General features: G+C 36.5%; 1 protein-coding gene across 1 annotated transcript in view; it reads left to right on the top strand.

The window, feature by feature from the left end:
* NEK1 (NIMA-related kinase 1) overlaps positions 1-17,465 on the top strand; it is a 42,408-nt gene that overhangs the window by 10,758 nt on the left and 14,185 nt on the right. Inside the window, exons 10-21 of the mRNA XM_010141939.1 lie at positions 413-570; positions 2,400-2,459; positions 2,713-2,772; positions 2,918-2,965; positions 3,058-3,132; positions 5,938-6,116; positions 6,199-6,330; positions 9,145-9,247; positions 12,219-12,302; positions 12,840-12,923; positions 15,857-15,934; positions 16,794-16,889. Of these exons, the coding sequence (XP_010140241.1) occupies positions 413-570; positions 2,400-2,459; positions 2,713-2,772; positions 2,918-2,965; positions 3,058-3,132; positions 5,938-6,116; positions 6,199-6,330; positions 9,145-9,247; positions 12,219-12,302; positions 12,840-12,923; positions 15,857-15,934; positions 16,794-16,889 (1,157 nt within the window). The remainder of the gene's footprint in view (positions 1-412; positions 571-2,399; positions 2,460-2,712; positions 2,773-2,917; positions 2,966-3,057; positions 3,133-5,937; positions 6,117-6,198; positions 6,331-9,144; positions 9,248-12,218; positions 12,303-12,839; positions 12,924-15,856; positions 15,935-16,793; positions 16,890-17,465) is intronic.

Here is a 17,465-nt window from a genome sequence, read left to right as displayed (position 1 = left end):
TTCCAGATCTTATCATCTGTCGACATCAGTGTTTCAAGTTACACTCCAGTGTTGTTAGTGGAGGAAGGCCTGTCTCTCCGTAGCATTAAGAAAACTTTTCCCTGTGTCCCTGATAACTGGATAAGAAAACATGGCAGCTGCAGTAAGCTTCACTTCTTCAGTTTGAAGTGTTGAGAGTGAAAAGTGCTCAGGGATTGTGTTCTGCTGTTTCTTATCAAACGTGATATTTAAATATGCTGTCTTGGACACGTTCTGTTCTCAGCTCATGTTAATGAAATGTTAGCAGTTCACCCGTTTTCCTCCAGCTTTGCTATTCCAAGACCTTGGGAAAGGGGAATATGGTGCATTGGCCAGCCTGGATGCCTGTAAAACAGTTTGTTGAGGTTTTGGGTTTGTTTTTTTTTCTTTGTAGCTAAAAGACCAGCTCAAGAACAAATACTGACTTCAGTTGCACCAGCTCAGAAAATTACCAAACCTGCTGCGAAATACGGAGTGCCTTTAGTGATCAAGAAGTCTTGTGATGTACCTAAAAAATCTAATGAGAAGCAGCCATCAGCTAAATCTAGACAGGTAAGGATCAAAGTTCCTTAAACTGAACTCTTTTGTTCATACCTTATTTCAATGCTTTGAAAGTACTTAATGCATTCCTTTTCAAAATGTCTTTTACGTGGACACGTGCATCTACAGAGAAAGTAGCAGTAGTTTAAATGCCTGGCTTGCTTCATTATTGGTATTTTTTGTTTAGTTGGTTTTAATATAATGATTTTTGGAGACTGCTACCTTAAGTTTGTTTTTTTAGTTCCACTGCTGAATTAGATGTGCTTTGCATGTTTTCAGTTCCTTTGCTGGTGTTTAATCACTTTGAGAATTACTGGAATTCTGTCAGATGTACCAAAGCCATTGACACTGGATAAGAATCTTTGCGTCTTTCTTCCTTGTTCAAAAATAATTTCAAATTTTCAAGACATAGAAAACTTTTTTAGTCATTTTTTAAAGTGTTGTCAGCAAGAGGAATTGCGTAACTGAAAGAGGAGTTTCCCAGACTTAATTATGTGAGCTAATAAGGAAGTTTTCTGTATACCTTCATACAGTACTTTTGATCTTTATTCCAGTCATCTTCTCTGTACTCATATTAAATTCCTCTTTTTCTCTCTTTTTATTCCTTAAACATCTCCTGGCTATGCAGTGTTTAATGATAAAGGTAGTTTTGAGCTATATGCACATGCCAAACAACTAGCAACTGAGAAGCTCCCACTTCAGCGAGAGAACTAATTAAAATGTTCTTCTGAATAAATGACATTATTGTTGTTGTTTCATTCTCCCCATGGCACTTTGGGGAATGTGATACTAAGATCTGAAACCATCTGTCTAATTTGGTAGGTAGACAGAAAGTTATCCCAGAGATGTAAATTGTCCTTGAGGTTCAAAAAGTTACTGGAGGTTCAGGGAAAAGCTCACTGATCACACAAGCCTTGTTGGCTTGTGATACACAGTTGGGAAAAAAGAAAGGAATGCACAGACTTCTTGTGCATCCTTATGAGATCATGAGTTTTTTATGTTTTAAGACTTGGTTGTGCAACTGTCTGCTAGTCTGCTGCTCTTCATAACAGGTTTCACCAGCCAACATCAATCCAATTTTGCATTAGAGACTCAAAGTGGCAGGGTAGAGACTGAGAAAACACCCACTTGCTGCTTGAAAGCAGTCAGTAATGCTGCAATTTTAAGGCATATTGAACTACAGAGACTTGAAGTTTCTATAGGTTTCTGCCTTCTGAAATACTTGATTTTAAATTACTTGTTTGATAAGATTTTAGTTCATCAAAAGAAGATATTATGAAGCTCTCTGTGTTCTAGTACAGTCAGAAAAAAAAGCTTTGAAAAGTGACCACTTCTTTTCTGAGATGATGGGAGTCAGCAGCATGGTTTATTATGTGTAGCAGCGTCTTTACCAGGTGTTCAACAGTGCCTGCATTCTCCTCTTCCATAGGTAACAAGAACCTTGGTTAGAGTTACCCAAGTAAGAGAACCTAAGGCTAACCTCATAAATCTGTTCTTAAAATAAGAGGTTCTTAATTTTTCTTCTCTGGCTATTATCATTCTGCATTAAAACTGTTTCTTTTTATAAGTCTTTGAGGGTCCCTTAATATTAAGACAGAAGAAATTATTAAAATTACTGCCTTCAGCTTTCAAGACAGCTTTTAGCAGAAGGTGAATGAGTACAGTAGCATTTACCCCCAGATCCTAGCAGTGCTCTTCATTTAAAACCTTCTGAGTAATTAATTATTTTAAATCCCATTTTGCTTACTAAGTAGGTTTAAGATTTTTTTTTTTCCCCAATTAGAATTTTTCTCTCATTCTGGCATCATGCTATCTAATTTGCAGTTTCACCTTTTATTCAGGCCTTTCCAGCTCCAGTGAAGAAAATGAATCCAGGAGAAGAAAGGAGGAAAATGTTTGAGGTATCATGAGATCATCTGTTAATTTTCAAACTAAGCAAAAGCTAAGTCCAGAGCAAGAATGATAGAATAAACCTTTCAAACCTTTCCTCCTTCTCTTTTTTCCCCAAACATTATGTAACAGTGATTTTTTTTATTATTTTTTTTAAATTTTTTCTTTTAATCTTTGTGGGCATACACCAGCAATTGGAGCACTAACCTATCTTGACAGAATAATGCCTTAGTAATAATACCAAATTACATGCTTATTTTTCAGGAACCTTTAAAAAAGAAAAGGTTAGAATTGCTCGAAAAAGATAAACGCCGAAGAGATCAGGTAGAGAAGATTCTTGAGACTTTCTTTATCCACCCATAGTAATTTTAATGAAATATCTTTGTTGTGGTTGGTTACATGTTGCATAGTAATGTGGAGTTGTGCTGTGTCCTAGCTGCTAAACATGTTTAATCCTTACACGTTGCAGGTCAGTTTACTGAAGGCAGATGAAATGAGAAGATTGGAAAAAGAAAGGGTAAAATATGTTTAAAATGTGTTAATAGTGAAGTTCAATTTTTACTTAGTGATTCCTTGAATTATGTTTTCCTGTATTGTTTTCTCCTTCAGATGGAACGAATAAACAAAGCCAGGGAACAAGGATGGAGGAATGTGCTTGGTTCAGGTGGAAGTGGTGATGTTAAGGTTGGCAGCAGATGCAGAAATGTGGTGTAGTCTGTTCCCCTCGTCTTTGGCTATCTGGCATAGTCTTATCTTTCCAGAAAGATCTACCCTTGGCAGTCTACTCTTGGGACTGCCCATTATTATGGATAATTTAAGAGAAACTGTATAATAGACTTTCTTCCTTGGCTTTTTGGAGATCATGTGCAATTTTCATTTTTAATACTCACTAAATTTCTGAATCTCTTTCTGCCAGTAATGGTTTTCATGCACCACTTTCTTTTTTCCACTCCTGCTTTTGCTATTTTTTCCTGTACTGAAGCTATGCATGAACAGCTTCTTCCACATTCAAGTTTGTTCTTAAATTGTTTTGTTATATTTCCAGGTTCTCATGATTATGGACCTCTTTGCCAGTATTAAACATCTGCTTCTAAGCATGCTTTGTTATTTAGCAACATAAATGATTATATATACTGATAAGTTGTTCAGGAGAGGGGTAAAAAACCCTGAGTATTTTTTTTTCCTGAAAGCCATTCAGCCATTCATCTCTTATATAATTTAATTACATAACTTAATCTGATTCCTATAATGGTTTCTGTTTGTCTGTGTGTCATAGTTTCATGGAAACATAACTGCTCTGGGAAGTCTCATGAAGTTAGGTGAATATAAAGGTCTGGGTACTTTCATCAGATAAAGCCATGGCAGGAATTTAGGTATTGCTGTGGTTTAAATCTATTTGACAATAGAAGATGGATTAAAATACAGCAATATGTTGTGGTGTAGTCATACAAAAAGTCTCGGTCTGAGCATGTTTAGTAGGGATTTTATAAACAAGTAGAAGAGTCAAACTGAATAGAGGTTTTATTTTCTGTTCCTTGTATAAAAATATGAGGAGTAAACCAGCCCTTGACCAGGTTTCAGCAGGTGCTTCTTAAATACGTTATTTTAAAATAGAGGTCATCTGTGGATGTGTGTCACACGTCATATAAGTAAAGCATAAATATAAAAACAAACTTAAGCATACCAGACTTTAAAAACTACCAGGTGCTGATTTAATGGAAAAATCAAGAAACATTATTTGGTTCCTGTGCTGACATTCTTATGCTTGTAGACCAATACACGCTTTTGTACACCAATACAGATTTGCCATGTTAGGATGAGACCTACATGTGTTCCAAAAAAAAGGTTTCTGATTAATTTTGAGAGTTTATGGCAAGGTCCTTAGACTGCAAACCGATGAAGAGCTCTGTTGTAGGTACAGCTGTATCCTTACCACTGTTCTCAGTCATCTAGGGAAGCTGAGGGTCAGTGGCTGTGTATGTTTTCACCAAGTGTCACTGGTGTAAAATGTCACGGCAGACATCCTTCATAATTCATTGAAATGTCTTCTCTAAATTGGGTAGTTTAGTACAAATCTTACTGCAGCCTCCTAGGTTATCATCACTTCAGGTTCCTATATACTATTATAGTAATCTCGACTTAATTATCCTTTTCTTTTCTCCAACATTAAATAGATGTATCTAGCAACTTCCTGTCAGTGCTGTGGAACAGCATTGTTCAAGCTTCTCAATAATGCAAGCCATATAGCCTCTTGCGAAGGCACAACAGGGACATGCACTGCATGATCTTCTCTTCCTGCTGTCTTTTTGGTTTGGTTACTGGCACTTGTTTCTGAGAGAAAGTAGGTAAAGAAGTGTCAAGGATTTGGCTTTGGGTTTGTGGTCCTATCAACAGTCTGCAGAACAGTTACAGGCCCTGCTGAGTACTTGCTGCATAGCATTTGCCTAAAGATTGATCATGCTATTATTTAGGCAATCCGTTTGAAAACAGAGCTCTAATAATGATAGGTGAAAACTTGAATAGTATCTAAAGCAATTCTATTCCTTCTATTCGTGGGAACTATAGTCTCGTATAGTAAATTATTTTTATTCAGATGCACAGCGTACCTGCATATTTATTTGAATGCTTGGATAAATCTTTCAGTTAGTATGCTATCATATGAATGATGGGGAGCTGTTGATACAAGCTGAGCAACCAAAACTCAGAATGTGAGCTGAATTCCATTGTTAAATATAATCTGCTCAAGAACTTCTGTTCAAGTAGGCAGTCTTAAACCTGTCACATCTGCACTCACCTATTTGAACTTATTTAAAATACCTAAGACCACTCCAGGAGGAGCATTGACACTGTTGCTAAAACAAATTTCGTCGATTCACTACAATGGGCTATTTGATTACTTTCCCCAGGTGTAACGGGAACATTTTTATGCTTGTGCTGACAACCTTAACCTTATTTTGCCAGCTTCACATTTTCTGCATCCATCTTTTGCTACTAATGTATACAGCTGCTTGCAACATTTTTTTAATTTTTATTATTTTCATATGAAGGTTCTGTAGGAATTCTAATTCTTCGAGAATGACAGAGATAATTTGCATAAAGCAGTAGCTTGTGGTAGATGTTGCCCTGATCTGAACTTTAGGAGAAAGCATCTCAGTTCTGGTGATGAAACCAAAGTATAGGTTGCTAACAACGGCGATTCTCGGATAAATCTACATTTAATACCATTCAGCAACTCGGCGACTTTAGAAGTGTGCTTAACTGTTTCCAGCTTCAAAATGCTGAGTTATTCTGGAGTGCTAATAGAAAAATAAGTATTTAATTCATCTGTCTGTAGTTCATTAAAATAGAGGCTTGCAAGGAATAAAACTAGGACAAATTCAGAATTGTTGCAGGATGTACTAACACTTTTATTCTGCTGAAGAGGTGAAAATAGAAGGGCTTGTTAAAATCATTATTTGAGATTTCCACCCTACCCGTTCTGATTTCCAGGCACCATATTATGGCGGTGGAGGTGGTGTTGGTCCTTTTCCTGTGTCTTCCAGAGGACAGTATGAACACTACCACGCTATTTTTGACCAGATGCAACAGCAAAAGGAAAACATTAGATTAGCTGAAGAGAGGGAAGCCAAATTGAGGGCGAAAGCACAAGGCCGAGAATTTGTTGAAAGGTATGGCGACCTTCCATTAGAAGCTGCATGTGGTCTGCTTTAGATGAAAGTAATGAAAGTTACTGTACGTATTTGTCTACAGAGGAATTTCACCTGGAATACCTCCAGGAGTTCCTAAGGGGCCTGCAGGTCATCACCATTTACCTGATGCTGGTGCAGTTAGGAAAAAAATGAAAAGATTGAAGGAGGTGACTAAACAAGCCAATGCAAACAGGTTGGACTGTGATAATCCATAAATATGTCCCTACATGTTAGATTCTTGTTCTGTGTCTCGTTTCATGTAGTAGTTGGACATGTCTCCAGAATCACTTCTATCCATTGATGCTGTGCTGTCTGTTTGTGTGTTTAGTCCCTCGCAGACCACAATTCTTTTAGAACCAATGGAAACCTTTTATATAAAAGGATTGTAAAGAAGTACTGATTATTTCTTTAAATTATTTCACTCTTTCAAGTAGTTTTTTCAAAACTTCTTTGCTTTCCTTCAGATGTTAATATAGCCCAAAGAACCGTGTCCACATTCAGGAGAGCAGTTAATGGGAAAATATTTTTTTTTTTCCTAGAAGCTTAGTTACATGAGGGTTACTAATTAGCTTTTCTAGAGGGACAAGTTTCTCATGCATTACTTAAATTTATGCCCATCCAGTGATGTATCCCCACTGATGCAGAAGTAAATGGAGTTAATGTGAGGGAAGAGGAAGTAGCCAAAGATGACATTTGTTAATCTAAACTAATTTTATTCCATTTTCTGTTTTAATGTAATATATTTTGCCTTTGGACATTTTTTTCTATTTTAAAATTTGCGTCAATAATACATTTAACACCGATGTTACAATTTTGCAAGCTGAAGAGTGTATTTTATTTTCTTTATTGTAATTTGTGCTGTTGTGAGCTAATTACAATTTCTCCCAGTACTGGAAGAGGGATTTTCCTAGCTGATGTAGATGTGTATTTCATACTCCTCTGTTTGTTCTCAGTGCTTTGCATCAAATGCCACAACCCTCAAACCTTCCCTAGATTAGGAAACACTGCCTTGCTCGTTTGACAATATTAAATGATACTTGGCTACACCTGGGTAAACTGTTTAAATGTGTTAAAATTGAGAGGAACTATAGTAGAGAGCTGGAAATAATAACATGGACATCATGAAGAGAAACTGATTGTTTCTCAAATACATGAAGTTGGAAGCACTCAATGAAAGTGCTGTGCAGAAGCTTCAGAATAGGCTGAGATATTTTTCCTATTTATAAACTGGATTACCTTTAGACTTAAATTGAGATGCTGTTTCTTAGCATTTATAATGCGGTAAGTATTTGTACTTTATTGTCTAGAAGCAATTTTATTATCTTAGCTAGCCTAGCAGTATTTCTCTCCTGCACTTTTCTTGCAGCTGAAAGTAAAATATAAAGATAAGTGTTTAAGATGTTTAGCTCAAACAAAGAATTTAAATAATTGTAGCTTTCTTAAAGATAGGTAATTTAGAGCGTTTATTAAAGAAGTTGAGAAATCCTTAACTTGCAGTCTGGGATTACCCTACCACAACTAATGTAAATCTAAGTATGTTCAACATCAGCAATCTTTAAAAATTGTCTCTGGGACAGAAATGCAGCCCAGAAGAAAACTATATGAAATGTTTTAGCAAAAAGAGTCACTCGACTGTAGAGTTGGGCAAACCATTTTTATAAAATTTAGTTGAAGTAAGTTTTTGCTGTGAATTTGTTTTGAGACAAATAGGTTTGGCGTTGTTTTTTGGGGAGGGGTTGGGTTTTTTTGGGGTTGTTTTTTTATGTTTTGGGTTTTTTTCCTTGGGAAGCACCTTTCCTCCAACATGGTAAGCTAAACTTCAGCTATATGACACAGGGTTGACAGATTTCACTATCTACCAACTGTGTTCATGTGTAAGTAACAGTTACAGTAAAAAATCTTGTAGTGAGTCAAATATGTGCATAAAAAGTTTGTCAAGTGTTTTGCTTTACCGTTAACACCTATCATCTTGCCTTTTCAGAGCAGCTGCAGCATTTGTTTTATTGTATCAAAGTGGTTTTATCTCTGTCTTCCTCTTAATGAATTGTAGTATATGGAAATATTTCATGTCCTTGGTTTTTTGGCGGAGGGGAGGGGAGAAACAGGATGCAAGGAATGTGCTAAATCATTTATGAATTACTAGCAATAGCTTCTGTATTGCAAAATGATTCATTTCTTTAACTGTCTCAGCCTGATGGGTTGTTGCTATCAGCTTACTCCAATTTCTTCCTGCCTGTCGTTGGCCCCCCCAGTACTCCTCAGTCAGATGAGGCTAGGGAAACCTTGGAAAGGGGATTGCCTCATCATTCTACATTTGTTAGAATATATTACACCATTTCTCAATGTTGAATATGGCCATCTTGTCTAACCAGTGGGTCCCTGACCTGGGGTGGAGTGAAAAAACAGTCTTGTTCTACCTAATTCTAGGGTAGGAAAATTTCTTCACAGTCCCTTTAAAAACAAACAAAAATACCCCAAAAGGTGTTGCCAGAATACTGTGAGAATACTGGCACTGTATGAATTGTCTAAGTGGTAGAAGCTCCTACTCCAAACGTAGGTCAGTCTTGAAAGACTGCTGCAATACTGACGTTACTGACTGGGTCATGTGCTGAGTCCTTGCTCATCTCTGAAGGGAAACCTTGAAGGAGTCTTCTCTTTCACAAATGGTGACAACACTGAATCAAACTGAGACATTTTCAGAAATAATTGCACTAAGATTATGTTTTGACATTAATTTTTGTTCTGATGACCAGGATCTGGAAGGACAACATGGTTTTTTGGTTTGTTGTTGAGTTTTTTTTGTTTTAACTTAGTTGAGCCTATTTTCCTCCATTTTGTGGAGGTTTGACTTACTTGTGTTTTGACTGATGAAAGACATTATTTGAAGATGTCTAACTGAGAGGAAGTTACTTTTTTTTTGCATGTGTCCTAGTTAGAATAAATGCCGGGGCTTTTTTTGTGTCATTTCAGAGACTTTAATCTTGCAATTATTGTTGCAATTATTCAGGCAAAAAGGATGGATAGCTGCAGATAGAGCAAAGCAAGTTGAGGAATTCTGGCAGCGGAAGAGAGAAGCCATGGAAAACAAAGCTCGAGCGGAAGGACACCTGGTATGGAATCTGGTCTTCCTATGTATATATTAGTGCTTAAGAATGCTTTATGAGTCTTTGAAGTAGCATCATAACCATGAAATGCTGGCTAAGTATTTTCCTGAAGTATTTTTTTTTAAAAAGAATGAGGTAGGTTTTTTGCATTTTGTTATTAATTTTATTAAAATGTAAAAGAATTGTGCAATATATTTCCCATGACCATACATTTATTAACAAAAGAAAATACCTTTATTTGCATGTTTCTAACTTGATATTGTGAATTTTAGAACACTTATTTACTTTCTTTTCTATTCATAACTTTGAAGTTTTGGTTAAAATTAAACTTTGTCTCCTTATGTAGCTTTGACCTAAAATGAAGTTTGATTGAGCTGATACAGCTAATGATCAGATAAAGTACTGCAAAGGCATCTCTCTCTGTCAGGGCTGATGACTCTAAAACCTTTACTCTTTATAGATGAACTAGTGGACGGTGTCACAAAATGTTCTTTGTGCTCTTTGCTTGCAGTTATAAATTCAATATTTCTTTAGGAAGTTTGTTTTGCAGTAAAGATACCTTGGAAATGACTCATTTGTACTAGGACTTTGTGTGGTTGAACTGTGTGTGTGTGTCTGTGTGTGTTCATAATGTGGAGAGTTGCTTAGTGAGTGCTTCTCCATGCTATTCATATATAACCAATTCATAATATCACTGTCAGCTGCTGAAAATAAACTGACTGTGCTGGCATTGCAGCAAGATGAGACCAACTACAGATTTACATCTGAAATACCAGATCATGATTTACCGCCAGGTCTTTGTTACAGGGATTATTTCACTTACAGTAAGCAATTCTTGGATACTTTGATTTGCTGCTTTAATGGTGAAGTACCCTTAGATTAGTATATATGTTTTAAAGCACGAGTCTTCCACTTAAAAACTAAGAGTCTGTTTTTAAAACCTTCAAGACATATATAACTTTTTAAAAATTAACAATTCTTGTTAAGACTGCCTCTTCTTAGACAAGACCATAGCAGAACCTGCTTCCCTTTTGTTCTTAACTTTGTTGGCATTAATATAACTGTTTGAGGTCAGTAATACAAGACAGCCAGGTTAATGGTTCTCAGGTTTCTCTAATGTATTCAGCTAAGTCCAAATGTTTTATTCTTAACTGGCCATCATAATAAAATTGGGAGGTTACTGAACAGTTGTTAAAGTAACTTCCACATTTAAGACTTGTAACTTGAAGCTAAGGTTCCAAATTCGTGTACTATCACTTGCCATTGATAGTTCTCAGCAGCTTACTTGAATTTGTGCAGGAAAATAATTTGGCTAGCTGGCAGTAGTTCTCATATAGGGATGGGACCATTGTCCAGACCACGGTGATCAGAGAGGAGAAATCAGTAGGAATCATCAACTAACATTTTTTTGAGCTTCTGTTAAATATAGTTGCTGTCAATTTTAATTTTCAAGTGACAGTCTAAAGTTTGACTCAGTAGTTGAGTTGATGAGACTTTCAGTCATCTCTTCCTTAAGATGGCTGCTGACCAAATTTGCTACTTCACTGTAGCTGTGTGGCATTGCAAAATATTGAGTCCTGGTCTTTAAAAGTTGTAATGTAGACAAATGATTAAAAGTAAACAATCTACAGATAGAAAATCAGTTCTCAAAAATCTTGCTTCCAGTTTCTTTCCTTTTTTAAGAGCAGTGATGTAAATGTCCATCTGTTTGGTGAAAATACCAAAACTAACTTGAACGCTAGAATGAAGAACAATGAGATGACTTGAATAGTGCCAGTTAACTTTTGTAAAGCTCAGAAACATGCATTAAAAAGTTAAAAATAAGCCCAAATAGTTTCAGAAAAAGTGAATATGGAAAATATTCCTTTCCATTTTGTTTGACTTAATAATCAAGCTGAAACCAGAATTCAGAGTCCTTGTGACTGTCTGCTGCTACTTCTCCACAGGATGGTTCCTTTAATTCATTCTCTGATACCCCAGTCACTAAGCCATGGAAGTGCAGAAGTGTGGTCTGTCCTTGAGATACTGTATTGTTCTGGGTTTTTTGGGTTTGGTTTTTTTTCCTAAATCTGAGAGAGTATTTAGCCAGAATATTTGGATTCAGTCCTCCCTATCAAGAAATCAACTGGAGTATTTCCTTACCAATGGTTCTCTACACTCGAGCCTGAGAAAGCTAAAGCCTTGGTATTTTATGAGGCAGAAGGACCATGTAACTATCACATGTCCTTACTGTCTGTATTGTATGCAGAGATAACAAATTGAGGTATTTTTAATCTGTTCATCAGAGGCTTATGTTATTTCATGAACAAAATTATTTAAATATTTTGGATTTTAATCCAAGCAGAAAACCTGGAGTTAAATGATTCTTGTACTGTTTTGTATTGGACTTCCTTAAAGGTTGAATCCTTTTGGTGACAGTTAGGACACTGAGTACATGACACTAACCAAGTCTGTACACTATGAGTGCATATATGTTAGGCATGTAAGACATGTTGTTAGCTGTAATATGTATGTTTAAGAATTTTATTAGTTTTTTGAGTTTGCTACTTGTAGTATATTTTTTAAAAAATCATAATTGTGGAAAAAACTTAATCTAAGAATGTGTAAAGATTCCACTTTTATTTCAGGCTTGGCTCAACAATGACAGAAATGCCAACTCTGTGCCACAATTTGTATGTACTCTAGGTGTAGAAAAACTTGTGCCCATCCATCAGAACTTAGGATTTCTAACATAGCAGGAGAAGATCAGAATTGCAGGGAGAAGGCAACCATGTTCTTAAAGCTCTAGTCTTTCTCTCTTTGGCTACTCAGGGTTTTTAGTTACTACTGCCTTATGTTTTGTAAAGTGAGAAGGCATTATCAGTTAATTTCAGAATAACTACAAATCATGGATTGATTTGATTTCTTATAAGTGAATAAAGCAGAAAATCTCACTGCCCCAGCCACCTTAAATTTGATACCATTAAATGGAAAACAGGGTACACTGCAAAATGTGGCAGATATCTATGGAGGCAGGCCCATTTCTTCAAGAGGAAGGAAATCCAGAAACAAGGAGGAAGAGGTATGCTTGCCGCATGCTTGTTACTTTGCTCATCACAAAAATAGCACTATTTTGTCCTTGACTGTGCCTGGTTTCCCTGCATGGTTCATCTGTGTAACAAAATAAAAGGACTTTATAAATTCCAAGGAAATAATTTACCATATGAAGTTATAGAGCTTGGGTGTGTTCGTTGTTGGTTGGTTTTGAAATCATCAAAATAGTAGTTGTCTACATCAGTCTGTCTCAGAGAGGTTCTTGAATGTGCATACACATAGATATGCCTCTGTATATCTTAATCACGTTGTGATAATTATAACCATTCCTTGCCTTCAATGATATAAAATTTAATGATAGTTTGATATAGAGAAACATACGTTTCAGTTATTTTCATTAGACGAGAGTTTTTCTGGAAATTCGTAAACGCTAATATGGTGATAGTAATAGCATGGCATCTTTTTTTCACCATCTTCTTTTTTTGTGGAAATTTTTGTATTTTAAGTTAGCCATACTGGAGACAGTTTCAGTATAACTGAACCTTATTTCCTTTCTTTGCTTTAGGAATATTTGGCAAGATTAAGACAGATTCGGCTACAAAACTTCAATGAACGTCAACAGATAAGAGCAAAACTTCGTGGAGAGAAGGTTGGTTTGAAAAATAATCTTGGATGCTTATGGAAGTTGGCTGTGGGATGTATTCTTTTATCCCTGCAGGAACACTTTTCTCATAGGCATGTTATATAAAGGCATATATTTTTGACATGTAGTTCTGTTCCGCAGTTAATGTACTTCCATCTCTTTGGGAATATGCAAAACCTGTTTGTTATTTCAGTGCAGGGGCTGCAGCTTCAGTGCCTGTAAACTGACAGTGTTTTAAAAACAGGACAACATAAGGTTATATCTGAATTTGATACATAAATTTCTCCTCAAGCACTAGCACGTTTATATTGGTTTGGTTTCAGTTGTAGGAACTTCTCCAGAATCAGCTTTTTGACAGTGATCACAGAGAATACATTAAAGTTAGAAATTTCTGGCATGAGCTCAATTTAATCAGTACACTTTTTCTCAAACATAACTTCCCCAAAATATGTTCATAAACTAAAACCGCAGTAATATATTAATAAAGTAGATTCACAATGAATGCTTCTTAAGGCGTCAAACGAATAATCCAAGGCACCCTTGCAAGCAATCTATTGTTTAAAAGAAGTTTCACTTGAGAGGCAAGCTATGTAGTAAATGTGGTCTGGAGTTTTTCCAATAACCTACTGTGTGATCTTGTACTCCTGTCTGTTCTTCCCCTTCCTGTCCATTTGTCTTAATAGAGCATTTTGCTTTCTTCAAGCTTACCTGCTTATGTATTCACATTGTACTTTATAATTTAAAACTAGAGAAATATTCCTGCCCTACCCCCCTTTTAAGCATCCATTCTACATGCTTTCATGCATCTTATGACATACAAGGCAAGAGCATGCCTGGTACCACTCAGTTTCTTTGCATCACTGTTCCAGCTAAACAGAGTTCCACATTGCGGTAGGGTTTGGGGATTTTTTTTTTTTCTTAATGTTGGAATTCTTTTTTCCTGTATTAGTGGCTTCTTTTGAATTGTTTTATTTTCTTACACTTTGATTGTGTTTCACTGGAGGGATGCAAGAGAGCCAAATTCAGTCCCTTGATTGAGGTGCAAAACTTAAGCAGTTTGAAGAGGAACCCACTGCCCTCTTAAATCTAAGCTGAATGATCCAAAGCAAAGTTTATGTATGTTTCTGCCTGAGAAGACTATGCAAACTTTGTGAGATGTGCTAGCGGCAAAGTCGGGCATGGGACCAACTGGGGTGTTGTCCTAAGTTTGTCTTAAGGAGCATGAGGAAAATCAAGGTCTTGTGAGTCTCTGAAGTTCTGTAAATGCTGGTCAGTGAAGCACATCACTAGCACTGTCTTGCATAAAACGCTAAGATAATGCACCATAAGCCCATGCTGTCTTCCTAATTGCACCTGGTGCTAATTTCACTGATAACTCTGTCTCCTCTGCTGCTTTGGACAAGCTTCAAGACTGCTGAAGTGGGACTAGTCATCTCCGTACACAGCCCTATAAAATCCTGTTGTGTCTTCTGAGTACCCTTAGAATACTGAGGGCAGTTCTAAAATGTTACCAGTGTAGAGCCATTGCTCTACTGTACTGTTTATTTCATTTTTTTCACTGAGCAGCTGCAGCACTTCCTCTTAAAGTTAGGAGCACTTTGCTCTACCTGCAGTGTGGTTAACTGCAGAAGGTACTTGCCAGGAACCTTTTCTCTGGAGGCCAAGGCTGCTTGTGCTAGTAAAATCGAACACTATTGTTACTGTGACCGTGACATTAGTTCTCAGTATGGGTTATTAGGGATATCAGGAACCAAACTCCCTTTCCCAGTGGCTGTACCTTACCTGGGTAGTATTGTTTGTCCTAGAAGGTATGCCACCTGCAAAGGAACAGAGAATACGTGGACATCTTTCCAGGAAGTAGGCCTAAACTAATTTTCAGAATTCAGAGACCAAGTTTTAGGAGAGTTTCTATCGTGATGACCTGCGGATGCCAACTTTAGTGTGAAGGTTTACTTCTGGAGGAACTCCATCTCGGGCCATATCTTGTCACAAGATATTTCCTTATGCTGATTAACAATTTTATATCTATTCCTAAATGCATAGTACCCTATACTGCATAGTATCTTACTTTATATAAAATAGATGAATATATGTATTCTTTCCTTTGCCTATGAAGAGTGCCAAATTATTTTTCAAGTTTTTCTACCTCCAGTGTTCTTTCCAATCATCTTTTTTTTCCCTGCTAGTTGACTGAGGTCAAGGTGGGCATGACTTTTTTTTTAATTTTATTTTCGCTTAGAAAATTACCTAAATTTAGCTAAACAGAAGCATGAACTTATTTCTAATAATACTCTTTTTCTTATACTACGTGGAGCCTCCTAAATAGGCCTTCTAAACAGTTCATTTAAAATCAAAGGTCTTCACAAGTTAGTAATGAGCAATAAAAAGCTTCTGACAGAGGCTTTTTGTGTAGCTCTGTCAGTCTGATCTGTAAATAGGTATATGCAGAAGCCATGAAAAGCACTAAGAGAGATTGAAAACAAATTTCAGAGGTAGACCTTATATGATTGTTACCATTTCCCCCCACACACACACAAACACACCTTCTTTGGAGCACATACTGTGGAAAGGAACTGGATCTGTGGATCATCAAACTTCTATTGTATGACTTATCTGGAGAGCTTGGTACTGAGATGAGGGGTGGCAGGTGAGAGTCCATCGTTGTTAGGTCACTTCCTTTGCAGTAGGCGTTTTACTTTCCTCTTGGCTTGTAAAAGCTTCATTTCTTTTACAACCACATACCCTTCCCCTCCAAAACCAAAGAAACGCTCCCCACCCCCAATGTCAGAGATGAAGTTCTGTCCAAGTAAACATTACATTTGAGCGAGGAGTTACCCAGTGAAATTATGACTCATGTTAGTAAATTATCTGTCACTTCTACTGTTCAGCTTTTAAATGCGTGAATTAATGATAATTCTTTGAGGGCTCTTACTTTGCAGAATGAAGCTGTAAGTTCTGATGGACAAGAATCAAGCCAGGAAGCAGAACTGAAACGCAAAAAGATGGAAGTGCAGAAGGTAATTGTGGGGAGAGAGGAGATGGAATTTACTGTTTTCAGATTTATTTCATATCTCATTAGGTTTCTTACATTTCATTTTGTTGTCAATAATTTGTTCATATATCCATTACAAGAGGGTTTTTATTTTAGCTGTATTGAGGTAACAACTCTGTTCAACTTTTTTACCTTTTTTACCTCAGTAATTTTAAAATGGTAGCTTAGCAAGTGGAGGATTTTTCTTATCCTTGCCTTTCAGATTTGTTTCTAGGTTAGCTTTAGTTCTAAGGCAATTAGGAATAACTAAAATAGCATTTTGATACTGAAAGGGAAAGGAAGATGTACCGTAAATAACAACTTTATTTTAGTTGAAAGAATAAAGGAAGGCAAAACTCCTTGCATGTGCTGACATGAGCTACATGTCAACTGGAAGATAAGCTGTATATCCCTGTGATGACTTACACTTCCAGCAAAGATGTTTCACAGAAGTCCATTGTTTGATTGGAACTTTATTCCATGGTGGTGGTCTTGTATCAATAACTGTCTCTACCATATGATACATGGCAAGTATTATTCCACCTCTTCTGTGATTAATTTTGATTTTACATTATTCTGTTCAAGATTACTGTGTATACTAAAAATATAACTATGCAAATCAAGACCTGTAACACAATTTTGAGGAGTTGTCATTGTTTTCAACATAGAATATCAGTTACTATACTTGTGTGGTGATTTTGATTGTTAGTGGAGTCCTCCCTTCACAGTCTATACAACAAGAAGTGAGAGAAAGGAAAATTAAGTAATCCAAGAATGTTTCTTGGAATAGAGTACTAACACTTTCTATGACTTTAAGTTGGTCTTTTTTTGTTTGTTTACTATAGGCCCAAGTAAATGCTCGAGCTGCAGTTCTGAAAGAACAGTTAGAGCAAAAGAGAAAGGAAGCATATGAAAGAGAGAAAAGAGCCTGGGAAGAACATGTAAGAAAATAAATCTGTTACATCACTCTATACTTTGACTACATGTATCTTTGCATAACTAAAATCCTATGTGGTGATTTTTTTAATCTTTGATAATTAGTTTGACTTCTGAAACTGAGGAGAGCGTCTTCAGTTAGAATTCCCTCATTAGAAGCCTAATCTTAGGTATACTTGAAGGAAGAATAATCTTAAGAATCATTAGGATCACCTTAAGAGTTTTGTTAGTGATCCGTAACTTACCCAAAGCGTACTTAATGTTGTGTTTCTGTGTGCTGTGGAGTGATGTAATCACCAGTCCAACTAGTAATGTATCACTACAAAAAGCAGGATGTGAAGCTGACTAACTGGAAATAGTTCACATGCATAGTTGGCGGTTGTCTTTTGTGTGAAAATGTGTGGCATTGTTGTCCTTTTCTAAGGTTTACGTGAGACCATTTGATAATGCTGTGTTTAATGTGCAACATTTTGAAGTTAATTTGACTTAATTATTTTTAATTGAATCTATGCAGCTGATAGCGAAAGGGGTAAAGAATCCTAATGTGCCTTTTCACGTGGGAGCCACAGAACACAGTCCTG

The sequence above is a fragment of the Buceros rhinoceros genome, unplaced genomic scaffold, assembly GCF_000710305.1.
Source record: "Buceros rhinoceros silvestris isolate BGI_N320 unplaced genomic scaffold, ASM71030v1 scaffold14538, whole genome shotgun sequence".
NCBI lineage: Eukaryota > Metazoa > Chordata > Aves > Bucerotiformes > Bucerotidae > Buceros > Buceros rhinoceros.
Note: the sequence above shows the minus strand (reverse complement) of the source record. Positions and strands in the feature narration are given on the sequence as shown.